The sequence below is a fragment of the Eschrichtius robustus genome, chromosome 4, assembly GCF_028021215.1.
Source record: "Eschrichtius robustus isolate mEscRob2 chromosome 4, mEscRob2.pri, whole genome shotgun sequence".
Classification (NCBI taxonomy): Eukaryota; Metazoa; Chordata; class Mammalia; order Artiodactyla; family Eschrichtiidae; genus Eschrichtius; species Eschrichtius robustus.
The window spans coordinates 104,942,658-104,970,260 of NC_090827.1; the positions used below are offsets into that span (position 1 = coordinate 104,942,658).

General features: G+C 34.2%; 1 protein-coding gene across 2 annotated transcripts in view; it reads right to left on the minus strand.

Annotated features, from left to right (window-relative positions):
• SLIT2 (slit guidance ligand 2) overlaps nucleotides 1-27,603 on the minus strand; it is a 380,353-nt gene that overhangs the window by 97,348 nt on the left and 255,402 nt on the right. For both annotated transcript variants that reach the window (XM_068543162.1, XM_068543161.1), the window contains exons 7-11: nucleotides 27,284-27,355; nucleotides 24,535-24,698; nucleotides 22,396-22,534; nucleotides 4,253-4,324; nucleotides 3,676-3,747 (exon numbers count right to left, since the gene is read on the minus strand). In XM_068543162.1, coding sequence (XP_068399263.1) covers nucleotides 3,676-3,747; nucleotides 4,253-4,324; nucleotides 22,396-22,534; nucleotides 24,535-24,698; nucleotides 27,284-27,355 — 519 coding nt within the window. The remainder of the gene's footprint in view (nucleotides 1-3,675; nucleotides 3,748-4,252; nucleotides 4,325-22,395; nucleotides 22,535-24,534; nucleotides 24,699-27,283; nucleotides 27,356-27,603) is intronic.

Consider the following 27,603-nt stretch of genomic DNA (forward strand, 5'->3'; position numbering starts at 1 on the left):
GCTTAGCCACTATGCTGCACTGCTATAACACTTAATATAAAGTTATTTTGTTAATATAAATATATATAATTATAATATAATATAAATCCAACCAGTAAATAAAAAATAAAAAATGTTTAGAGGCAATGCTAAATGTACTTGTACACCGAGTTCTTAAGAAATGATTATTAAATATTATAGAAATTTTGTTGATGTCACAGTGAAAGTAATAAAAAGCCCTGAGGATAAAATGATTTCATAGATACATGTATTTTGAATGATATTTTGTTAATAATATGTAATACACTATTATATAATAAAATACGTTAATATATAATAGTGGTATATAATATATATAATAGTGATATATAATAATATGTAACAGAATTTAATAGAGAGACCTTAAAAAACACTCAACAGATCAAGTCCAGTTTTCTCTAAGATATACTATTTTGGTAATTGAATAACAAAACAATTTATTAAATAAAATGCATTAGAGGTATTTGGCAACATACCACCTTTAAATATTTCACTTCTTTAGCAAATGTAGTGATTAAATTAAGCTGGCTATATAATTGAGTACAGCTGCAGAAAGACATATAAAAGAAACTTGTACAAGTAAACACTTCATTTAAAGAAAGAAATGTGGCCTATTTGCATCCCTCCTGCAGTTAATCTACATACACCGAAGTCACTTCACCCCTTTCTGGAAGACTTAAATTCCTGGCTCACTATTTTAGTCTCCAACATGACTCTTTTCCAGCAACCTGTCTTTCACCATATTTATCCCTCTATCCTCGTGGCTGTACCCTAGACCTTGCCATTACCCACAACTGCAACCTTTTCATTATTTTAATTTCAAGCATCTGCTCCCCTCAAGTCATACTGACTTTTTCTTGCTCTGTCTTGAAACACTCCGCACACTCCTACCTCAGAGCCTCAGTATTTAGCTGTTCCCTCTGTTTGTTTAATAATTTTATTTTATTTATTTATTTATTTTTGGCTGTGTTGGGTCTTTGTTGCTGCGTGCGTGCTTTCTCTAGCTGCGGTGAGCGGGGTCTACTCTTCCTCGCAGTGTGTGGGCTTCTCATTGCGGTGGCTTCTCTTGTTGTGGAGCACAGGCTCTAGGCATGCAGGCTTCAGTAGTTGTGGCACGTGGGCTCAGCAGTTGTGGCTCACGGGCTCTAGAGCGCAGGCTCAGTAGTTGTGGCGCACAGGCTTAGTTGCTCCACGGCATGTGGGATCTTCCCGTACCAGGGCTCGAACCCGTGTCCCCTGCATTGGCAGGTGGATTCTCAACCACTGCTCCACCGGGGAAGCCCTGTTCCCTCTGTCTTGAACGCTCTTTCTCCATATCTCTGCAGAGCTCACTCCTACAATCCCAATCTTCAGATCTTTGCCCAATATCACTTTCCTGGGGGGCCTTTGTTAATTGTTCTATTTAAAATTTTAGCTCTCCCCTCCTCTAGCATTCCTTATCCCCTTTCCTTTCTTAGTTTTCCTTCATAGCACCTGTATCATCAGATATACTATATTTTCTGTCCATAGTTTACTTTATCATTGGTCACCTCCGTGAGGGAGGGATTTTGGTGTTTTGTTCACTCACACGAGGACTAGTCCACAAGAGGGGCTCAAATACATTTCTGTTGAACTTATGATTGTGTTTAAATGAAGAAAAGGGTGATTGCAAATCCGGGTAGTTATATATTTTATGGAGGGGGTAAATAATTTAATCTTCGGAAGGCCAATTCAGAACATGAACACAAAGAGGAAAATGATATTAGTTATAATATATGGACTTTCTCTGTGATATCATAGCTATTTGATTTTCTCCTAGCTTTTCTGTTTTATAATGTTATAAGGCATTATGTGGGTATTCCACTTCTGGAAAAAGGTTCCCACTTTTTCATGTACTGCTATGATTTGAACTAGAAATTCCTCAGTGACTTAGCGTCCTGACTGAAATGCAGTTCTACAAGGAAAGATAATGCTTTTCTATAGCTTTCCAAAAGAACTATGTACATGAGAGCTCTGATCTTGAAGACTAAGGTCCCAATTCAGCAAGCATGTTCTTTTACATGTGTTGTCATTTCTTTTCCAATTTGCCATTAGTTTATTATATATGTAGATTAGTACATAAGTTATAATCATTAATTATAATAAATATATATTTAATAAATATGATGTAATTTACTGTGAATGATTAACAAAATAATTAAAATGATTAATCTTTTATTTATTTTATTATTTCTTTTTACCATTTAATTCTCACAACCACAAGTGTCAACATCATTAAGGCAGTAGAACTTAACAGTAAACTCTGCAAGCAAGCAGATACAAATAAGAATTCTCCATCCATTTCTCTCTTTTTTGACGTTTAATGGTTATCTTTGAGGCACAGATACTTGAAGGACCAAGACTTTGTACACTGACTTGACTTTTGTTCTGTCCTTTTGTATGGCTGGGAGGTTGTCTATGTTTACTTTGGATAGTATTACTGTCCAGGATGGTATGTACTTTACGGACAATTTGGGTGATTTAATAGAGTTTTGCATTGCGCTTTGCGATTTTAGAATCTGACAGCCCTCCCTGAGAACAGTGCATGACTGTACTTTACACTTTCTGCCAATAGTTGTTTCCCTGGTCTTGGACTTCATCTATTAAAATAAAAACCCAAAACAAAAAACAAACAGAAATGAAACTAGGCAGACACTGCAGGTGAAGTGATAGTTTTCCATGTTTTTCTTCAAAGAAAACTGCAGTTCTCTGAGCAGACCAGCATAGCGACCTGACCATCCATGTGCCCAGAAGAGCTGGTCCATCTCCTCCCCTTGGTATGAGTGTAAACTGTTACATAAACCAAAGGTGTTTCTCTGAGTATCACACATGTGTATCCTGAAATTCTCACTGGCTACCATTGACTTCTGAAGTTTCTAAGAGCCCTGCAGTAATTTACAACAATAAGAACCCTTCTCTAAGCATCACCTCTTAAAAAAATACCAGATTTCATTTTCAAACTCTAAGATTAAAATTTGAAATAAAAGCTAACTCTACTCGGTGGACTTCTGAAGATTTTGTACAAGTTTGAAGGAATAATGGCCTTTATAAATTCACTTCAGAACCACTTTAATTTACATAGCTATCTCCCTGGAAGTCCTTTTGACATTAAAAAGCTGTCATACTTTCTTATCTTTGTTCTTTGAGAGATTAAAGCTGGTCTGTCAGGGAAGTCTTAAGGTGATGAAGCAGGGGTTGGGGGGCCCTCTCAATGGTCATCTTCCACTGTTCTCTGCAAGACTTCGCCCAGCATCATTCTAAAGGGCACTGTAATTGTCCCCAGAGACAGCGGCTGTGGGCTTAAGGATTATCGGCACAACACTGACCAGAGCACTCCAAAATAAACATTTTCCCTTTACTTCAGAAAGAAAACATTGCCAAAAAAGGGGCTCATACTCTTGCTCTCTAAACAGCAGAACTGTCAAACCTTAAAATATATACCCCTAAAAACTGGCTAATTTTAGTGGCAGGTAGCAGTTCTCCATAAAAATGATGAAATTCACTAAAGATTCATACTAATTATTATTAATAATTCATAATAAAAAACTTAAAGAGTATATCCCTTAAATCCAAATTTAAAACTAGAGCCACTATTCCTTGTGCATGCTGCTTTCCTTCAGTGATGTGGTCAATACTTACAGTGAATTCAGAGAGCGTAGGCCTTGGAAAGCATCTGGTGCTAGCTCAGAGATCTGATTATTGCTCAGGTCGCTAAGATTAAAAATAGGTTAGGTTAAACTAAATAGAATATCAGTGAGATTTACTGCAGGAGAAAGCTATTTATTGCCTTTGCATGTCAGTTTTGCACCTATCAATACATATATAAAATTTGCAACATGAAACATCTGAAGCATCCTAAATTAAAAAAAAAAAAAATCACACTTTTAAATCAATTATTGGCTATTTTCCTAAATTATTATTAAAGATGGCATGTGTTATTTTTGAAAATAGAACATTTAAGAATTTGACTGCATAATATATTGACCACGTACATTCACACTAGTGTGAATTAATACGCTAAATTACAGAGAACTTAAAAAATTAATAGTTTAGCTTTCAACATTACAATATTATAGAACTAGCAACAGATAGTCACATCATTTAATATTTAATCTGTCGAGTACTGAAATATTCATACTTAAATGGATGTCTTCGCATGGTCATGACTTGTATAATTTTTAAAAATTACACTGATTTCAGAGTATTATTCACTCACATTCTTCTAAGCTTTTTATATGGTGAGAAAGCTCCAGGAGGGATGACCTTGACTGAGTTCTGTTCCAAACGTCTGCAATGAAAAAAAAATTAAGTTTTAAATAGAAATGTGAGCTCCCAGATATGTTTAATTCAAGCCATGTCAAGAAGCAAAGGTGATATGCTTTATAGGTGATATTTTCTTTTTTTCTCAAAAAAGACTACTAAAATTAATTGTGCTCTGCCCTAAATGTGGTACAAGATTGGGAATAAAAACAAAGCAACTGTAAAAACAATAAAAATATTCTGATTTTTCAGGCATTACAAGTTCATTAATATTTAAGTCTGGAGTTTGTATAAAAGAAAGAACACCTGTAAGAAGCTAAGTTGGGAATACGTTTTGCTAACTTCAATATCAGGAAGAAATATGTTGTAACACTGAAAAGATGTAGAACATGTTTTAAGAGATAACTATAACTCTTCCACAAAAGACATTATGGTTGAATACTAAATTTTATAAACCATTTCCTCTACAGAAAGCATATTATAGCTTGAAAGAATTGTTATATGCAGAAAATTAATTTTGAAGCTTCTTCGGAGGCAAAAATCCTATATTCTAAATTTATAAGTGCTACAGATATTTTCAGTAAAACTGTCTGGACTCTGTCAATCCATTATGTGAATATTTCATGTGAAAACCACTGCAGCAAAGTGCATTTAAACACAACTGCCGTGTTTTTATGATGCACTAAAATCTGAGAGGTGAAAGTAACCCTCTAACATTATCTATTCCATGGTTCTGCTATCAAAGAAAGACAAGATTTTACCCATCTAGTTATGAAAGACACAAAACAGTATACTTCACAGGGTGTTTTGGTAAATATTTTAGTCCATCAAAAAATGTTGTCTCTCAGCCTCATTTCTACCCATATACACATGTTAATACACATTTCTCATCCCTTCTCCTCGCTTCTGCTCTGCATCCCAGAGAGCTGACTCCTGTGAACCATTTAGTGCAGGCTCACTTGCCAACTGGCTTTTGTGAGACTTGATCAGTGAGAGGCAGTGGTGGGGGACCGAAGGTGGGACAAAGGGAGAAGCCAGGGTATTCTCCCCTTTTCTGCCCCAGGATATGTCCTCGGCAGTTGTCTCATCTCTTCCTTAATTTTAGCTCCTGCTAAGGGCCAGCTCCTAACTTTGTATATCATCAACTTCTTAGTTCTTTGTAGCCCTGGGGGTGGAAGCAGCTTTCTAATGTGTGTCACTTTCTAGAGTTGTTTAACTCATTTGTCATATTAAATCCCTCCGCTGAAATACCTGGCATGAGCTCCATTTTCTTGCCCAAATTTTAAAAATACATATACATATACACATATATGTATATACATTTATATTGGTATATTTATGTATAAATATTATATATAGAGAGAGGCCATATATAGGCTATATATGTGTCATATACAGTGATTCATTTTTATTGAATGTTGGTAATACTTTGACATTATATGTATTACAAGCATTTAATGGACATCAGATCAAAACAAATAAAATATTGCTAGGAGGTTAGGTCAAATTGCTTAAATTACAGTCTTTTCTGATTCAAAGGCCTTATATTACAATATCATGTTTTCTTCAACAGTCTCAGTGTTCACCCTCTGACCTCCTTGTGTCTAAAGGCAGTGGGTTTCCCCAACCTTCACTGCTCTTGAACTCACTGTAGCGTAAGATATTGTGAACAATCCTTCTTCCCTTGGATGTGACACTATATGTTCCTGATTCTCGCTCTGCTTTTCTCTTTCTAATTTAGGGCTTCATTTTCTAGTCCTCCAAATTGAGTTATTCCCCAAGTTTCCGTCCCTTGCTCGCTCACAAAAAGGTAAAATCTTTTCCATAACTTGCAATATTAGTCATGATCCTCACCCTCCAGAAAGCAGAAGTTATTTTGTTCACATTAAAGAAAAACTTACGCTTAAGCTATTTACAAAATATGTTAAGGAAGCAAATTAAAATCACTCATATTACAGTACTCAGATCCATGAATTTTACTTTAGTTTTTCTGCACGCATATTTATTTTATATAATTAAAATCTTACTGTATAGAGAATTTTGAGTTGCATCCTTTACACTAAATATCACATCATCCATGCTTTCCTATATCATTAAAATTTTTGGAAGACATTATTTTTAATGTTTTCATGAAAATTCAATTGTCAAAATGGGCCATATTTCCGTAATCATTCCTTATTGTTAGCCGTTGAAGTTAATAATAATTTCACATCAATATTAATAACATTGTCTAGTTATTTTAAGATGACTAGAGCACAGCCTCCTTTTGAAGCTTTCCTTTACTTTCTTAGGTATGGTTAATTGTATCTTTCTCTCTGCTCAAGGGCGTTTTCTTCTAAACTCCTCTGCTCTTATCTGACTGCATTCTATTTATTTTTCACACATCCCTCCTCCACCAGGTTGTTGGCCCCTAAGGGGCAGATTTACCCTAGAAGACAAGAAATAAATCTCATGAAGCAAATATGAATTTCCTTCATATGGATTATTTATCTAGGTCTTAAGAAAGGGTTACTTTTTTCAAAAGCTCTAAGTATAGCAAAGGATATTTTAATCATTTCACTGTTACATTATTGATTAGAACATTATGAATTGATGGTTTAGAGACACATTTTTTTTTGCTGTGATCCATTCTTGTAGTTGGATTTTAAGAAGTTTAAAATGTAATCGATGAAAATATAGTAAAAACAAGCTATAGATGGAATACTCTTGATTAAAGGATTTTCTTCAAATCCAGGCCAATGAAACATCATTTCATTTTGTTAAAGATTTTCTCAAAATAATATAATGCGATGATGAGAAAAAATAAAAATTCTTAGTGTCTAGCAGGTTTCTTTCAACAGCCATGCAAAACTAGATCATACAATTACTTTTCGTAAATATAATTTCAGTTTCTTGAAACTGAAATAAAATAAGGAATAAGGAAAATAAGGAATCAGCAATTATTCATTCATTCATTCAATCTGCAAATATTTAATGACGGCCCTGTGCAACATATTGTGTTACATAATTGGAATTCAATGGTGATCAAAAGCAGATATGTTTATACCCTCATGGACGTTTTATTGATAAAGTGTCCAGTTTTACAGTTACATTTCCAACTAATTTGTTCAATATAAGTTTTTTTAAAAATGAGATATTCAGTACTGAGACTTCTGAAATGTCAATAACGTTAACTTACAAATGTGGCCAAACTAATTCTATCGCTTAATATAATTAAAAAGCTTCTTTAGAAATTTTAAAATTCATTTATTATTTTAAAGTCTCAGAACCTAGAATACTTATAATGATCACAAATTGTTCTAATGGCATTTAAATATATTTTATTGTAACTTATTTGTGTTGAATCTGCAGTTAATTTCATTGATAACTATTCCTGCTAAAGCAAACAAAACAAAAAGATATAATAAGTGGGCCATCTATTTTTTTAGAAAATGCATGCTCAAAAAGTTACAAAACAAAGAGAATTCATGATGAAAACATATTTAATTTTATATGCAAAAATAACTCAAACATAATATAGCAATACTGCAGGTATTATTCCTTATTGCAATGTCCCATGACTTAATCTTCATATGGCAAACCATATCATTTACAACATATGCAACAGAAAGCTGAACAATGACATGTACAATGGATTTGCTTGCTTTTCTTTATCTATTTACTTCCAACCTTGTTCCAAAAAAAGAGTATTTGAAACGAAGCTTATATGGTTATTTACACTGACTCAGCAGTTAATTGGTTTTTATGGCACTGTCTAGCAGTCCACTAAGGCACAACATAATTGCTTCCTTCATTCAAAGAGACAGATTCTCATGCAGGGAAATATTCTACCACTGATAGATGTCAAACCATAAATTTTAAAATGTTTAAAAATGTCCATTTTCTTGTTTTCAGTGGACAAACAATAAACTAATGTGTACTTCCTGTAAACTTTTAGGTCCCTAGGATAAATAATTTGTGTTTCATTACAAGAACCTCATAATATATTTGACAAACTACAAACAACACACATCTCAAATGTTGCCCTTCCTCCTAAAACAAGAGGGGGGACTATTAAAACCAGGTTATAAAAAATAAGGAGGAAAAATATTAGAGTTTTCAGGTTAAGGTTAAAAAAAAAGGAAGGGTAAGCTGGGACAAAGTGAGAGAGTAGCATTGACATATATACACTACCAAATGTAAAATAGAGAGCTAATGGGAAGCAGCCGCATAGCACAGGGAGATCAGCTCGGTGCTTTGTGACCACCTAGAGGGGTGGGATAGGGAGGGTGGGAGGGAGATGCAAGAGGGAGGGGATATGGGGATATATGTATACGTATAGCTGATTCACTTTGTTATACAGCAGAAACTAACACATCATTGTAAAGCAATTATACTCCAATAAAGATGTTAAAAAAATTATATACCTAATAACACAGCTTCAAAATATAAGAAGCAAACACTGGAAAAAAGTATAAGAAACAGACATCCACAATCATAAAAACAAACAAACAAACAAACAAAAACATTCCAGGGTTACCATAAGAGATAGTGTAATGGCTGAGATATATTTGCTTGCTGTAGATAAAATCCACCATAATTAAGAGCCTTCCAAATGCTAGCCCTTCATAAAAAAAAAAAAAATTCAATATTTTAAACTTCAAAGTAAAAATAGATTTAGAAAACTGAATAAGAGAGGGAGAAAATTTTATAAACCCCATATGATAAAGGAAGACTTTTTCATATAAAAGGAGCCAGAACCTTTTTCTCCACAGAATGTATGTGAACAATTCCAAAACATTTCATCGCTGTGTGTACGTATTATCTCAAAGCAATCTGCTGTTACACTTCATCAAAACAAGAAGGAAATTTTAGTTAGAAGTTCAATTTTAGTTAGAAGACAGTTTTCTAACTGTTCCAATCAAAAAATTCACAATTATGTTTAAAAGAACTCTTTCCTCCCACTCCCATATATCTTTTTCTCTTGTTCTCTACTGCTTTTTTAAAAAGAAATGTATGTCTTCACACTTTTAGAGTTCCAAAAGAATGAACAGCTACCAATATACATCACTTTTCTGGTGCCTATTTCAAAGATGGTAGAAAATGGGAAATTATCAGTAAATCTCTCTGCTGTAATACTGTGGACACTTAAAACCTGGAAATTATGTGCAGGTATAGCTGGGCTCTGTGGCATATAAATACTTTACCATGGTTATCAATTAGCAGATCTTACATCAGGAAACTATACAACATACAGTGTAATTGGGCAATTAAAAATTCCAACTAGTTCTGAAGACATTTACACTATATTAAACAACATTAGTTTATTTTAAATGACACTTTCAACTCACTAGCTTTCAATACTCAGGCATTAGTTTCAATATTTTTCAAATTAACTTATCTTGATAAACTATAAAAAATAACATCCACATGCCAAAGCTGAAATAACTCTCCCAAGAGGTATTTATGTTTTGTATATGTATAGACATAAAGATAAAAAGTGGAGTTTAGTGATTAAAAGTATGAGCTTTATACAGACTTGGATTAAATTCAGAATCTGCCACTGATTATCTCTGCGGACCTTGCAGAAGTTACCGTTTGTTTCTCTGTGTCTCAGTTTCTCTTTCTGAAAAATGAGAAAATAAAACCTACTATAAATGTTTTGGTAAAAATTATGAGATGTAAAAAAGCATATATGGTATGTTTTTTCCTGCTCAAAAAACAGTGGAAAAAATTAAAATGAGGATATATATGTGTATATATGTAACATATAACATATGGCATTATATAACATAATGTCTGTAGCATGTATTAGTCACACATATACACACGGATTATAGAAAGGAATAAATCTGAAACATGACTTGATCTCTAATGTGAAATAAACATTTATGGTTCCAAAACACATTTTAAAACAAATTAGCAAAACAGTTTTGCAGATAACTCCCAACTGTATATTAAACACATACACTCAAGCATCATTCACATACATGGAGGCTGAAAAAAAAATACAAATGGTTGCTATTTCCATGATCAACATGATTAAAATAGCGCACTTACTCTAATTTGAAAACTGAGAAACTCAAAAAAAGTTTTTACACCACCAGTAAAGTATGAGTTTGCATTGATTGTTTCTGTAACATACAGCCCAGATGCTGATTATACATGGCAATAAAACTGACAGTTCTTTGCATTTTCCCCATCTGCTTTTAACATAAATGGCAAAAACAGCTGCCAAAGAATAGAACAGATTTAATGGGGTGAAGGCTGGAGCTGCAGAATGACTTTAGTTTTTGAGTCATGGACTGCTGAGTATAGCCAAATATTCTCATCATAGGTAACACCAGGCCTGCATTTGTAAAGGAGGAAGCAGCGATATTACTTTGACATCAGGGATCCTCTTGCCTATTGCATAATAATTCTAAAGTAAGTACTTTATATTTTTGGAATGTTACTTCTAACTTGAGCAGTGAACACATGCCATTGAAATCCTTCAGATGTCTCTACATAAAATGACCCAAGATTATCTTAGACTACAATATTATTGCTGTTATGTAATTGCGATTTCCAGAACTTTTTAAGTTTAACAAATATTTTTAACAGCTGAGTGAATATTGGCCTCTAGAGGGACATACTTTGCATACAGCTAGCGTTTCTGCCTTAAGACTCTGTCCATCCTAATTGATTATCAGCGATCCCTATGTTGGGATGACTTGTTCCTGAAAATTGCCCATTTCCTTAATCTTATTTTATTTCTTGTGATCTCATTCTGGGTACATTTCCCTCAGTGCAAATTCAATTGATGTTTTCATAATAAAAATAATTCTTTTTCCATTTGGTCTTTAAGCATTTAAAGCAAAACAAAAATGTGTGTGTGAGTTCCTATTGACCTCATATTTCAGGCAATGACCTTCTGAATGAATGTTAAAATTTTTATGTATATATTTATATGGACACACTCAAATGCAAAAAAAAAGTACATTCAACACACAGAATCACATAATTTAGATTTAGAGGGAAAAATGGGCTAAAACACATGGCTCGCCTATTTCAGAGGGACAGAGTACAGATTCATAATGTCAGTAACACTCAGTTTTCATAATTTTACTTTTGCAATCCAAGAAAGGCAAGTGGAAGTTTTGTTGCTTTGTTTTTCATTATAACTAAAACCTCTTGGACGCTTAATATGAGTTAGGCACTGAGCTAAGTCCCCCATTTGGTAATAATTTTAGTTTTAAAAACATTGTGCAAATTGCCTTTATACATCATTTGTTTAACAGTATTATTCAGTGAATAGATAGCAACTAGCCTTCTCCCCGATGTCTGCACTGTTATTGTTCAAGTCATCCGTCATTTTTCCCCTAAAGTTCAGATAACACTGTGATCGCTAGTAGAATCTGAACCAAACAAATTTTCAACTTACTCTTTCTGGCTGATTTTACAACCATAAATCAATAACTTAATTCTTTAAAAAAGTGACAATTTCATTCACCTGAGAATGAATACTACTTTGTGCCCCAGCTGTCTTCATTTCTATGTTAAAGTCTACACAGGTCTTATTTACATCTGATGGGTCTCCATTTCTTTCCTGTAGAAGTTTTTAGTGATTCAGCCACAACAGCACTTGGGTCATTTCTTGGAATAACTTCTCACTACTATCTGCTGCTAAGCCTGTCTTTATCATGCCTTATGTAACTGTTTGTATCACAAGTGGATTCTCTACTCCATGTTAGAGTGATTTTTCTAACTAACAAATCAAATCATACTACTACACTGCTCAAAATTTCCCCTTGTATCCTATTAACTTCAGGACAGTGATTCTTCAAGATTAGGCTTGTACTTTATGTTCTAACAACTAAAACTGTTTTAATTTCTCAAAGACACATGACTCTTTCACTTTTCTCGGACTTCGCACATGCTCTTTCCACCATCTGGAAAGCCCACAATTTCTCTGCCTGCAAAACACAGCCTCATACCCGAAGATTCTTTTAGTCTCCCAGGGAAATCAAGATATTCCTTTCTCTGTGTATATGTATTTCTCCATGCATATGTATTTTATTACTTATCATATAGCTTTTAAAATTTCTGTGTGTGTAAAGCTTCAATTCTCTGCATTGTAGACATTTTGAAAGCTGGAACTGTGACCTCTCATCCATAATGCCTGATGCAAAGTAGGCACTCAAAAATATTTGTTGACTATGTAGTACATGAAAAAAATGTTACTTTTCCACATGCCGTTCTCTGCTGCAGTAATGTTCTTCAGACTCCTTGGGATTTTTAAGAGAAACCAGTTGGAGCATCTGCTTTGCCTTACCACTCTATAGTCATTTTAAAATTTCTTTTTCACCAAGTTATTTATAATTTTACCATACTTATTTTCACATCTTAGCTAATATTACAAAAGTTTGATTCATTCTTTTATACGTTTCTCTTATGAAAGGCACTGTGGTTTTCTTCTGAAATGATCAAACAACAACAACGAAAAAAGCATATAAAGGGTGTGCGTGTATACGTATATATAACATACACACTGTAGATATAAATTTTTGTGAAATTAGGTACAAATAAGAAAAAAATCAATATATTGAAAAGGCAACCAAGAGAATGGGAGAAAATATTTGCAAATCATATAACTGCTAGAGGGTTAATATCCTAAATATGTAGAGAATTCATACAACTCAATAGCAAAAAAGCACATCATCAAAATAATAAATGAAGAAAGGAACTAAATAGACATTTTTCCAAAGAAAACATGCAAATCAGGAGTAGGTACATGAAGAGGTGCTCGACATCACTAATCATCGGAGAAATGCAAATGAAGAACACAATGAGATATCACCTCACACCAATCAGGATGGTTATTATCAAAAAAGATAAGAGATAACAAATGCTGGCAAATATGTGGAGAAAAGGGACTCTTTATACACTGTTGGCAGGAATGTAAATTGGTACAACCATTATGGAAAACAGTATGTGGTTCCCATAAAACTGATATTGAACTACCATATGCTCTAGCAATCCCACTCCTGGGTTTATAGCTGAAGGAACTGAAATCACTATCTTGAAGAGGTATCTGAAACTCCATGTTTACTGCAGCTTTATTCACAATAGTCAAGATATGGAAACAACCGAAATGTCCTACAACAGATGAATGGATAAAGAAATTGCGGTATATATACAATGGAATATTATACAGCCATAAAAGTAAGGAAATCCTGTCATTTGTGACAACATGGATAAACCTGGAAGGCATATGCTAAGTGAAATAAGCCAAACAGGTAAATACAAATACTGTATGCTATCATTTACATGCAGAATCCAAAAAAAAAAAAATTCTGATTTCATAAAAACAGAATAGAATAGTGGTCACAGAGGCTGGTGGCTGGGAAGATGAAGGTCAAAAGGTATAAATTTTTAGTTATAAGAAGAATAAGTTCTGAGGGTCAAATGTACAGCACAGTGACTACAGTTAATAATATATTTCAAATATTATATACTTGAAAATTGTGGAGAGTAGAACTTAAGCATTCTTACCACACACAAAAAAAGAGTTAACTATCTGAGGTGATGAATGTGTTAATTATCTTGATCTTGGTAATCATTTCACAATGAATAAGTATATCAAATCATCATGTACCCTTTAAATATATACAACTGTATTTGGCAATTATTCCTCAGTAAAATTGGAAAAAAGGAAGTAAATTGAGGGAAATAGGAGCAAATAATTTTCTTTTCATGAACCCACACTCTTAATAAAAATGAATTCTCTTTACAAAGCTGATTATTCTACTATTTCATTCAGTAGGAATTAAAGATTGTTCAAGATATGCATATAAAATTGAGAATTTTGCCAAAATAAAGATGAAAACACTCCAATGATTATTAGTGAACTCAATAATGGTCTACGGAACTACAGGTTTAGTTTAGTTTTAAATGTATTTTACCTAATTTATCTTATACTATTTTGCTGTGGAACTATCAAAATTGCTGTAGGGATTACACTAAGCACGGCTACTGATGACTAAGAATTAAGTAAGATGTTTGTTGTGAGGAAACTCAGTGGTGATCTTAGTTTGTATACTGAACAATCAATTGGCTTTCTGCATTCTGTAGGAAGCTAAATTATTATGTCTTTTTCTAAGCTCCTAACTTATGATGAAATCATGATATGAAAACTTCAGAGATATTTTATCAATATTGTCTAAATAGTAAAGTCAAGGTAATTTACATGTGCTATAAAAATGAGTCAAACTGTATGTTATATTTATTTTTAAAATTTATTTTCAAAATTTGGGCATAATTAAAAGAAAATGCACCAATTACACAGCATGACAGCTGTGCTATTAGCTGAGACATTCCTGAGTGCATGTTAAATAGTCAAAAAGTCACGCTTGATATCATGAGTACCTGTAACTTTCCTAATAAGCTAGTATAGAATAGGCTATTTAAAAACACGTTGATCAAATCTAATTTACATATCCCTACCAACAGAAACTTTGAAATATGCAGATTCAAAATTTGGCAAGTATTATTTAATAGAAATAAGGATGCAAAATTTTGGAAGGGGCAAATGCAGAAACAGCATGCAAAAGGGTTAAACACAGGAAGAGTGCCTAAACAGAAATGGAGGACAAAGATATATTTTTAAAATTATATTCAGTATCATAAATGCAGTTTGTAATCAGAGCATTCAAGAATCATTCTCACTTTCATTTCTTTATAATTATGCATGCAAATGATCCAGAGGAAACAAAAGGGAAAAAAATGTACTCCTAACTTCATATCCAACCTCTAATATTGTGAATCTCTTTGAAATAGGCTTCTTTACTACTAGCAGAGTAAAAGCAGTCCAATAAGTTTATACAACAAAGTGAGTTCCCTTTCCATTTTACCTATTTGAATAGCACATCCAAAACAAATACTATAACTTCTGAAAATTTGCAATACATCTTAGAAAACAGAGACAGCCCTCATAAGACCCAGCCTAAGAACTTTGCTACCATACTTTCCTGAAATTTGAACACTTCCTTACCTTCTCTCAGACAAATAAAAGGAAGAATTGTATGGCTCCCAGCTTTGGAGCCCTGAAAAATGCAACCAAGATTAAAAGCAATAAGACCTAAGAGTGAACAAGACATACTAAATTGTTGAACCTATGTTTTTACTAACTGTTCTCCGTGATTTATGGAATTTCTGTATAATGGTTTGGACAGGTGCTATGCCACAGAAAATCTATACCTGGATTGAAGAGAACTAAATGTCTACTTTACAGCAATCTATCACATCACATTCAAAGTATTACACCTCAAGACAAGATTTAAGAAATTAATTCTGAGGATTTGATATACAGAGAATCAATTTGCTATTAATGATTTTGTTGCCATGGGTCAGGCCTTGTATAGACTTGCCTAAGGCATTCCATGTGTATGAAAACAAGGTACCCAACCAGCAGAGTTCAAAGCAGCAAAGTGCTGCAAAGATTCCAGGGCAGCAACAACTTCTTTCTTCTAAACCTAATTTTACCTGATATTACACATTCTATTTCCCCCCATCTATCTTCATTAGTCCATACTCCTTTGTCACATTTTCTTTTACTATGAAGAATGGAGGCTTGGAGGCTCTCCTGATTGTATGTCCCAGACCCCCCCCAACCCCAGTACTGTTCTTCTCCCCGCCCACACTGTGCTAAGTTTTGGGACAAAAATGGCGAGGAAAAAAGACATGATCCTGCCCTCATTAAGCTTGCAGTCTAATAGGGTAGTTTGACATTAACCAGAATATCAAATTAAGCTGTGATAACTTCTATGTAGACAAAATCTAGGGAGATATGAAATTACTTAATAGAGACTAGGAAAGAAGACAACAGTTGTAGATATAAAGTAATACGAAACAGTTCTTAGTTTTGTAAACATTCCTATACCTTCATGCCTTGCCTTTCTCTATGCTCCTTCTATGTTCCCTTCACATGTGAGTTTCTTAAAGTGTCCTGTTTTTCTGATATCTGCCTCTCTTGATTTTTTTCAATCATCCCTTTTATAATATCCCAACAAGCCAAGCCACATCTATCTTTCTTTTGCAGCTGGATGGAGGATGGAACACGGGCTTTGGAGTCAAATAAATCTAAGACTGAGGCCAGTTTAGTCACTTCACAATTGAAGAATTGTTTTTTTTACAAGATTTCTTACATTTTTTGAGCCTGGTCTTTTTTTAAATAGCAAAATGAAGTTGTCAACTTTTGAGGGATTTGAGGTAAACGTCCATAGGCTTTGTTACAGAGAAAATATGACCTTAGAGAAAGATGTCTAAGACGTCTGTAAAAAGATTGAATTAATTATTATATCTAAAGAAGGAGGGTACCTATTAGATACTGGCTTGGTCAACCTAGAGCAGAAAAAAGTTGCTCTCAGATGCATGTAGAGAGTAGAATCCAAGCCAGGACAGGAAACAGGGAATTTAACAAAGGAATTTTTAGTTAGCCCATTTTAGCTCATTTCATTAAGCATTCTATTCATAACTTTTTTTTCATTAAAATTTCTCTTATTGATTTTATGCTTAAAAAGCATCATTTCATTTTTCTACAGGGAGAGAATGGACTGCTCCTTCAGATTTTTTTTTAATCGTGCTTGATATAACTCCACCCTTTCAGAGATAAATCTGCTTTAAATGTTTAATTTTTACATTATCCATTCATTCAATAAATATTTATCTTATATTTATCAAGGGCCTACTATGTGCCAGGTACTAGATTTGTTGCTGGGTGTTCAGTGGTGATTAGAACAGAAGCAGTTCCTGTCTTCATAGAGCTGCTTTAGTAGTGAAGACAAACACACAACACAAATATATATATATACACACACATACACACACACATATATATATAAAACATATACATGTTATATATATGTGTATATACATTAAACAAACACACAAACATATATATATACATATATGTATATATAGTTACAAAATGTAATAATTAAGTGCAGTCAAAATCAGATTCCTAGTCTGCAAATGGGAGGACAGATCCTGGACCGTGGTAAAATCATTAGGATAAGGAGGCCTCTTGGAGAAATAAAACCAACCTTTATCTAACATATGCTTCTGCATTAGTTTTCCTATTTTATTTAAATTGCACAAATACACCCATCAAAGGTCAATGAGAAGATCAAATGCTACAATATGTGTATAGTATCCAACACTGCAGGCATTAGGTAAATGCTAGTCTCTTTTCTATTCCTTCTTCTCCAATTATTTCAATTCTGACTTTAAAGGAATATTTCCCTTCTATATCTTAACAAATAATTATCTGAGCAAATACCACAAGTGTGAAGTTATAGTTGCAGGCACAGATCAGATAAAAGGAAAGGGTGAGGCAAGTTTTTCTACCCAGATTTACAGGCAGTTGATCACTGCTATGTATCATACATACATACTTTCTTTTTGTCACAATATGAGATAGTTACAGGAATAAAGACACACTAAACAGTAGGAAGTCAACTCAACATTACTGAATGAAATGTCTGATAATTTGCAATAAAGAAATTCTACTGATAATTTACTGGTAAAATCCAATTTTAAAACATTATATGAAAAATATGAAGGGAGTTTATAATGTTCAGTTCATCATGTATTAAAAATATAGAATGTATAAAAATTTTTAAAGATGTTGCTTAACTTTGTTTCTACATTTTATGAATCTTACTGATTCTTTAATAAAAAAATAAAAGAGTAATAAAAGAAGTGAGTCACTAAGCTAGTAAGTTGTGCCACTATAATGAATGGTAATGGGTGTATTTTGTTGGAGTTGAAGATCAATATGATTTATTAGCAGATGCTCTACTGATAAAGCTGATAATGTAATAATCAGAGAAGTAAAATTCACCTAGAGCTTCACATATGTTTTCATCTCTACTTATGGATTTATTATAGCTTTACCTGATAAACCACCACCTCAACACAGACAAACTCATTGGGATATATTAATTAGTCTAACTTTTATGCTACTAAATTCCACCATCATACAAAATCTATAGAGCATACAAAATGTAAGAAAAGCTCTATTACAAAAAATAAAATAGACTACATGAGATAAACCATTTGAAATGTTTCATATTCCTTTCAGTCTGTTATGTCTACAACTCACTCCTCTTTTGTCAACCAGCAACAGCATTTTTGTCTCCTTTTCTATCATCAGGATTTGATCAATCCCCTCCTGGGCCCAGAACAATCTTGCTTCCACATATATCTTATCTAACTCTCACACTCTCATGTCTCTCTAAACCTATTCTTCCTCTCTGACTTTCTAATGACTGCAGGTTTCTGCACCTTAAAATAAACCCGTCTGTGCTTTATCATTGCAATTGTCTTCTTTAAAAAATCCTTTCTCAGCTAAACTCTTCAAACTACTCCATATCTGCTCTCTCCAATATTCATCACCTCTGACCTTTCTTAACACTCTGAAGAGCGACTTACTTACCTATCACTCTGTCTTGAACCCTTCAAGAACAATATGCTGGTCAAATTCAAAGACCTGTTCTCAGATCTCCTCTTGGTTCATCGCCCGGAGTTATCTGATTCTGAGGATCATTTTTCCTAGAAGCTCCTTCCTCCCTTACCTATTGTGGCCCTCTGTTGTTTTTGTTTAGTTCCCTCGGGTTTCTCTTCTCTTTTTCTCCTTTCCATTGGCCATTTGATGGCGTTAAAAATCTACTCTTTTTTTTTTTATAATATTAATTACTCCAAAATCTTTGCCTCAAATCCTGTCTCGCTCCAAATTATCATAGTCTGTATTATTTTAGTGTCTCTAAATATCTTATTGGAACTTCAGTATCTCACAAATTTTGCTCACCATCATCTTCCTTCCTAGTTTTGGTCCTGCTCCTCAGCTTCTTATATACAATGCCATAACCACCATCTCCCCAGCCCTCATACTTGAAATTTTGGCATCATCTTTGAGTCCTTTTTCTCATCTCATCAAAGGCCAAATCCTATTAATTCTGCTTTTGTATTAGCTATCATACTGCTCCCACATCATCATTCCTACTATTACTTACTAGCTCCTGCTCTCATGACATCGCCCCTCGATCAACATAATAGTCTCCTAAGAAGCCTTAAGCCTGGTTTTCTCTCCTTTTGCCAAACCACTGGTGCACAGGTGTCAGATTAATTCTTCTTAGAGATTCAAACTCCTGTGTTCAAATGCATTCCAAAGAAAGATTTAGATCCTTATCAAAGTCCTCCATGAATTAGCTCCAACCTACCTTTCCAGCTTTGTTTCCTTAACTCTCTCAGGTACCAAATACCAATCAAATTGAGTTCCTGTTTGGCAGTATCTTGGATTTCCATTCTTATTGCCTATGCTCATAAGGTTCATTACTTCTGAAAGCTCTTTTCTCATCTTTGCAGTTCCATTCACTAATTATCCTTCAAGGCCTACCGCACACACGTTACCTCCTACATGAAGGCTTGAGATCGAGGTATCATTCAATGATTACTAACGTCTAAGCACATGAAGCTCTACATGTGTTAATTCTTTCACTACAAACTGATGACAGTTAGTTCAGATGAGGAGATAATCCCATAGAGGATAAGTAACTTGCATATGGTCTCACAGTGAGTAAATGATAGGTAGACCTCAAGTTCTAACTAAAGCTTTCTGACTCTAGTTAACTACTGTAACCTGTTCTCCACTTTACACCCTCTGTAATAAATACCTTGAACTTAGATTTAGGTCTTTAATCCATTTTGAGTTTATTTTTGTGTCTGGTGTTAGGGAGTGTTCTAATTTCATTCTTTTACATGTAGCTGTCCAGTTTTCCCAGCACCACTTATTGAAGAGACCGTCTTTTCTCCATTGTATATTCTTGCCTCCTTTGTCATAGGTTAGGAGACCATAGGTGCATGGGTTTATCTCTGGGCTTTCTATCCTGTTCCATTGATCTATATTTCTGTTTTTGTGCCAGTACCATACTGTCTTGGTTACTGTAGCTTTGTAGTATAGTCTGAAGTCAGGGAGCCAGATACCTCCAGCTCTGTTTTTCTTTCTCAAGACTGCTTTGGCTATTCAGGGTCTTTTGTGTTTCCATAAAAATTGTAAAGTTTTTTGTTCTAATTCTGTAAAAAATGCCATTGGTAATTTGATAGGCAAAGCAGAAATAGAGTCACCGATGTAGAGAACAAATTTACGGTTACCAAGGGGGAAAAGGGGAGGTGGGACGAAGAGGGAGATTGGGATTGACATATATACACTACTATGTATAAAATAGGTAACTAATGAGAACCTACTGTTTAGCACAGGGAACCCTATTCAATGATCTGTGGTGACCTAAATGGGAAGGAAATCTAAAAAAGAGTGGATATATATATACGTATAACTGATTCACTTTGCTGTACAGCAGAAACTAACACAACATTGTAAAGCAGCTATACTCCAAAACAAATTAATGAAAAAACTAAAAACCTTGAACTTTATTTTTTTCTCTCTTACAATGTGTATTACTTTGTAACTCATTTTATAGCTTTTAACTTGCATGTCACTTGATGGAGATCTGTGGAGAATTCATGCTGCCTTTATGTAATAATAAGTGTTTACTTAATAAATGCTTGTGCCTGGAGAGATGGATATACTATTTCTCTGTGTGAACAGTTACTATGTCTTTCTATCTACTACATCATATATTACATCTTCTAAGATGAGAGGCCTTATGTAATCTGTGGCTTTAGAATTAGATGGAGATGTTGTTTTTGAAGCATTATTTTCCATGATGCCTCCACATGCACCTCTTACTCTAATTAGGCTCAATTGTGCAATCCCTAAAACAAAATGCTCACTGCCACCTCTGCCCTTTGTCCCCAGCGTTTCTCTTTCGCAGAATGTCTCTTGCCTCTTCCCAAGCCATATATTGTTCTTCTTTCAAGGTTCAGCTAAAAAATACAAATGTCTTTTATGGCCAAGGTAGTCTTTCATCAATTAAAAATTTGATGAGAATAATATGATTATGTGCATACATATAGTCTTTGTCTGTGTCAAGCACTGCATCTCTCTAAGTACACTTTTAAGCACATATTAAATACTTTAAAATAACGTTAGTGGGTCTTATGAATTAAGATTATTCGCATATAAGATAAATTTGGGCAGTTAACAGTCGAAAAAAATAATGAATAGTTCTTGAAAATAACTTAATTTTTTTTGGTGCCTACTATGAAGGCCTATCAAAAGAAGTTGATCCTATTTTATTATTTCAACCAAATATGTCCCAAAATATTTATTTAATTCAAATTTAGAATTAACTTCTAAAACAATATATGGTAGGCTGGGTGGTTAAGAGGTGCTTTCTTAGTCAATAGATATTAAGGTAAAGATTTTTCCTAATGCTTACTTCCCAAGATGGTAAAAGTAGTCCACTTTACATCTTACGTGACCTTGTTTTAGCCACATGACTTATATTTGGCAAGGACACAGAAATGAATCCAGCAGCTGCATACAAAATAGGTATGAAGTATTTTGTTGAGAGAATTTAATTTTTGATGGAGCTAGCCATTGGCTCAAATAAGATAAAATGCTCACTAATTTAAAAATCTTGTACATTTTGACTTGATAATATTGCCTTTTTTATCCTTTGTGGTGGACTATACAACAGTTCAAACAAAACAGTGAAACTGTTTTAAAACGTGTTGTCTTGAGAAGGCAGACATCATCTAGTTATCTTGTTTCTATGATTTATTACCCCAGCTGGGTTTTTCTTTTATTTTCCACCACTCCAAGCTAGAAATGGGCAGAAGCAGATCTCCAGAACCAATTGGATAAATGAGGTACTCATACTCTTATTTTTCCTAAAGAGCCTAATAACACCTTCTGAAGAAAAAGGAAAGTATTATTGTTCCTTGAAATGCATTCCTTTTAATTCCACCTGTGTTGAAAAAAAAAGAAAGAAAAATCCTAGCCACTTCAACAAGATATTTAATTAAACAGAGTAAAGGTCAATACAATTCTGAAAGGAACATTTGTCTAAGCTAATGGATCAGACTGGTCTTTGATAAACCCAGAATCTCCTAAAGAAAGTCATGGCTTGGGTTATTGGGGAGGTGGGGGGGGGGAATGAGGGAATTCAGGGAACATACATTTCCGTGATAGTCTCTGGCAGATTTGTGGGGATCTCAGTGAGACCTTTCCCACGGCAGTCTACGATATTGTTGCTACAGGTACAAGCAGCTGGACAATGCAAAACACTGCAAGACGGCGCCATAAATGACTGGTGACCTGAAAAAGAAACAAACGGAAGTTATAGTTTCTCCTCCTGAATCTCATCATTGTGAAACACACAAACTTAGCTCAAATAACAAAGCACGTTATTAAACAGAAATGCATTTCTCTAAATACCTGATTATAAAATGATACTATATTTCTACAATATATTTTAGGAAGCATGCATTTATGTTTTGGGGTCAGTACCGATAAAGCAAATGAGATTTTTAAAACTAATTACAAAAATGATAACTTTTAAAATTTGAAAGATTTGTGAGAGAGGTTAAATTCTGATTTGAAACTAGAATTCTATTCAAATTAATTATGAGTTCCAAAAAAAGCAGCAACTTCAGACTAATCTATATTTCATTTCTAATAAGCTTAGATAGAGCGTGGTCTTTATTGAATTTAAGTAGCTTAACTTACTTTAACTCAAAGAAGGAAAGGAAGACAGTAAAACTTCCCTCTTGGTAGACATAACTGTCTAAATAAGTAATCATGTGCCAATAAGTATGGGGGAAGTAGATGATGCTAAGTTTGATTTCTGGGTAGGTTCAAAATTACTGCTTTTTTTGAAGTTGTAATAACTTGTATCAGGTCATTCTGTTAGTTGTAATCTAGATGATTCCTTTTTTGACTTCGTATGGCTTAAAATTTTAGGCTAAGTAGTTACCCAGAGGTATATATTTTACTATTCAATATTGAAATTTTACTGTTCAAATGGTGAACAACAGACTGTCAGGCATTTTGTACCAAATAGGCATCTGCAAACGCTGGGTTTGTCCCTGCACCAGGGCCAGACCTCTCTGCCCTGCAGAGAAAGGGCCCGAGTGGTGGTGATACCCGGGGAAGAGGCTGAAGGCTAATTACTAATCAGGTCCCTTTCAACAAGTTCTCACACTTTACAAAAATAGTCTCAGTCTAAACAAGAAACGTGAACTTGCCTTCTTCCTCATCTAGAAAACAGGAAGGAAAAAAGTGAAAAGAGAAAAAAGTGGTTAGTAACGTATTGTTAGTCATTTCCTTATTTAATTTTTTATAAAGCAATCAGACCTACTGAGCACATTCCATGACATTATAAGAAAATTTTGTTTGGGTTACAAAAAGCATGAGAAAATACATAAAAAGGTCTAAAGGATAGCAATAACATAGAATCCTGAACTAGTATGTCTTCTCACTCTTCCTTTAGGAAACGGCTATTTATGATGCATTATAAATATTTTAAATTTTTGTTTTATTGTTATTTTGAACAGACACTTCTGAAGCAGAAATAATTTATATGGATTGGGAATCAGACTGTCTAGGTTGAGATCCTTGAACTTAACTCTATAACCTTTGACAAGGTTACTTACCATTTCTTTTTCTCAGCATTTTAAACTCTAATATAATGTTACATTTCTGGACAGATGTTATGAGGGAGGTAAAAATGAGGTAAATATTTGTGAAATACTTAGACTGGTGCTTAAGCACATAGAAAGAACTAACTGAATGTCACCTATTGATACTTTACATAACCGGTGTCTTACTTTTGTTTACAGATTTGTGTTACTAAAGTTAGTCATTTATCTCTTTTAGGTAGGACTGCATCACATGAAAAGTATTTTGTCACTTTGCAACTACAGTTCTGTTACTTTTTCAATTTCCCAGCCGGGATCCAAGATTAGTTCGTCATTTTTCCAACTGTTAACATCAAAATAGAAATAAATTCTTACTTAAAGGGAAAATCATGAGTAGCAAATAGAACTGTAATTTAGGAATTTCTTATCTTTCCCTTGGACTGAAAACTGAGAAGTCCTTCATCATAACTTAGGTGAAAGTAATCAGTAATTGCCAACCATGCACGAATGTCTTAGAGCCTATGACATCATCCCTAACACAGAGGATTTCCACAGAGTGATTAGTGCACAACCGCACATTAGTGAGGAACAGTGAAACCTCTGAAGCATGCACCTTACACAGTTCCTTACATCATAGCATACGGGAATATGAAAACAGAAAGGTTCTTTCTCCCTTACCACTGCAGACAAATTCTCGTTTTTGAACCTCAGCTACGTTATGGCCCCTTAGGTGGGATGGCCCCATACACTGAGTGTAGAGGCCCACCCGAGGCCTTTGGCGTAGCCAGTCCGAGAGCCAGGCCAGGTGGCAGTCACAATACAGGTTGTTCGAATGGAGTCGACTAAATGAGAGCCAAGAAGTTTAAAGCAAGAAAACAGAGAAGAGTCATTTCAAAACTTGGAAAATTCATTCATAATAACATATAGCTTCGTCTCTACCTATAAATAGGTTAAAGCTTAATAAATGCCAATCTAATTATTTTCCTAGAAATTAAACTGGTTTCTATCCACAGACTCAAGTCCCTCTTCATCTACCTCTGAGCTAAGCAAGTATACAGAAGCTTGAACATGACCATGAAAATCTTTTGCCTACATCTATTCAAAGGGACAAAGAGACACAAAGAAGTCCAAGGCAAATTGCTCTGCAGTCCCAACATACTGGCAGCCAGTGGGGGCGGGGTGGAGGAATGGGGAGGTCTGGGCTCAGGCAGGGGTAGGAGGCATGTTAAGAAATGTTGTGGCTCCCAGTTTGAAATACCAGTTAGTCTTGTCATTATTAGTCTCTGTAGAAACCGCTGGCAAAACTTTTTTAGCAGGTCACTTTCATTTTTTGCTGAACCCGACAGAATAATAATTCAATATAAACCACTTCTTTTCACATCCCTATTCTGATTTCCTTCTTTTTGTTTAATCGCAGTAAAAGGGATTAGCTGCTTTTGGCTCTTGGGGACATAGCCTCAAAGAGCAGGAACTGAAATTAAAAGACATAAATGGCTGGGAGTGAAGGAATTATGCCAGCCCCCTCCACGCTGGCTGGGATCCACACCTGATCATGGCTCCCTTCCAAGTGGTAAATAGCACTTCTCCATTAATAAAATATCAGACAAATGTATCCACTAAATTAGGTAAACGACTTCAAACTGGCTTTTATGTTTTCTCAAACGAAAGAAAAGGACATCCAAAGCTATAAATCAAAGCTTCATTCCCAGAATCATCTAGGTCACGGTAATACCATTTTAGCCCTTTTTAGCTGATGTGCTCGATTATAACCCAATAGCAGTAATGGATATTAAAACATGGAACTCAGTCCAGAAAGCTAATTGGACCATAAAAATGGAATTTTTAAGTAGCAATGATAATACAGAATAATGAAACAACCAAAGCAAGGGAATTTAAAGTCAGACGGACTGTTTTACATTCTCCTTGAGCCTGGAGGTATGGAATAGACTGTCTTGCATCCAAACTAGACAGCATGCCACAGAACAGAAAGGTACATTTTGGGGAAGGCTGGGTGACCTCTGGTGAAGTTTGCTTGGAGGTCAAAGTGGCATCTTTTGGAAGCCACAAGGCACATCCCACATCATTGCTCTCTAAATATTTCCATGGAAACCAAGTACATTACGACAATTCAATTAGATGTGCACACATTTGAAATGAGAAAAGAATATAAAAATTTAAAAACCTGATTAGTAAGACAAGCAGTAGTGGATTTCTACAAGAAAATAAGACTCACTATACGTAAAAAATGGAGATGATAGATCTTTTTACAGTCTTTGTGGCTTTAGTTTTTCAAAGATTGAAAGCTTGACCAATTTGTTTTTAAAAACTTAGCTAAAACTAATGAGAAACCAACTTCATTAAATATAGTTTGAGTGACCTGGGCTCTTCATTTTGCCAGTTAGTCTCAATCTGATAGCCCCAAGAAAACAAAACTTAGTTTTGTTCATTCATTTAGTTTAGAATGATTTTATTTTGCTAAATTATATTCCAAGGAAATTATATCCCATGAAGGGCTCAGTTTTAGTGAGGAAAAAGTGACATTAGTATTGGTATTATCTAATTCATTAAAAAGTGGCAATTCAACTGACTTTTGATTAAAGAGAGAAAATAAATGTAATGTTTTCAGTTATAAACTACTGTAAAACAAAAATATTTTGAAAACCCTATCAAAATATATTTACTCTACTTAAAAACACATATTTTTTCAAAAAGTCCAATGCTTGGTTTTGTTTCTCACCATTTCTCACATGTTGTATATAATATATATTTTTAGGTCAAGGTGATTCTGAAACCCATTTCAAATGCGATTTATCTCTGAAAATGCTGTAACTAAATATCCCACCCTGGGCTTTGAGGATTAACTTTTCTCTAAGAGAAAAAAATAGCTGTATCAAACACTTTTATTAGAGAATCATTTTTATCCATCTGAAATATTTTAATGTCCATCTGTAACTCCTGAAAAGATATTTTAAAATATAAATGCTGACACAACCTTGATTATAGAAGCACTAAAGGGTGATGCTGTAATTTTACGTCACAAAGACTGTTGGAGAGCCAGTTTAGCTTTATTAGGATTGCTTGCCATACAGTAATAAAATCATAAAGATTTACCATTTATCATTTCTGACAGCCAATCAAGGAGTCTTCCATTTCTTAATGAAATGTGATCTCCACAAGAGCTCAAAGTAAATGTTTTCTCCCTCCCCCAAACTTCCCATAACACACATCATTTAAAAGGAAGCTTTCAAGTTTTCAGAATAATAGTTCATTTATTCAAATATCATATCCAGAACTTTTTAAAAAGTGGTGTTTCCCTTGTCTACCCCATGATGATCTAGTGGTCATATTCTTTACTTACTAAAAACAGTACTTAAGGGGAATCATTAATTGATTAAATTGACTTTATATATATATTGTGGCTACTTACAAAGTCCTAAGTTTAGGCATATGGTTGAAACTTGCCACAGAAAGTCTAGTAATGTTGTTATTGTTGAGAGTGCTGTAGAATAAAAAAAGGTTAGAAATTTTAGATATGAAAACTTATTGATCACTCCATATGTTAACACAGAAAAAACCTCTTGTGATTATGTTTATGCAGAACGATTACCTGGTAAAGACGGCATCAAGAGTGAACTGTATTATACACAAGACGATAAATAAATTTCATACTTCAACATATTACTATGCATTCATCAAATATTTATTACTAATTTGTGACTTGAGTCATAGTATCTTTGACCATGTAGC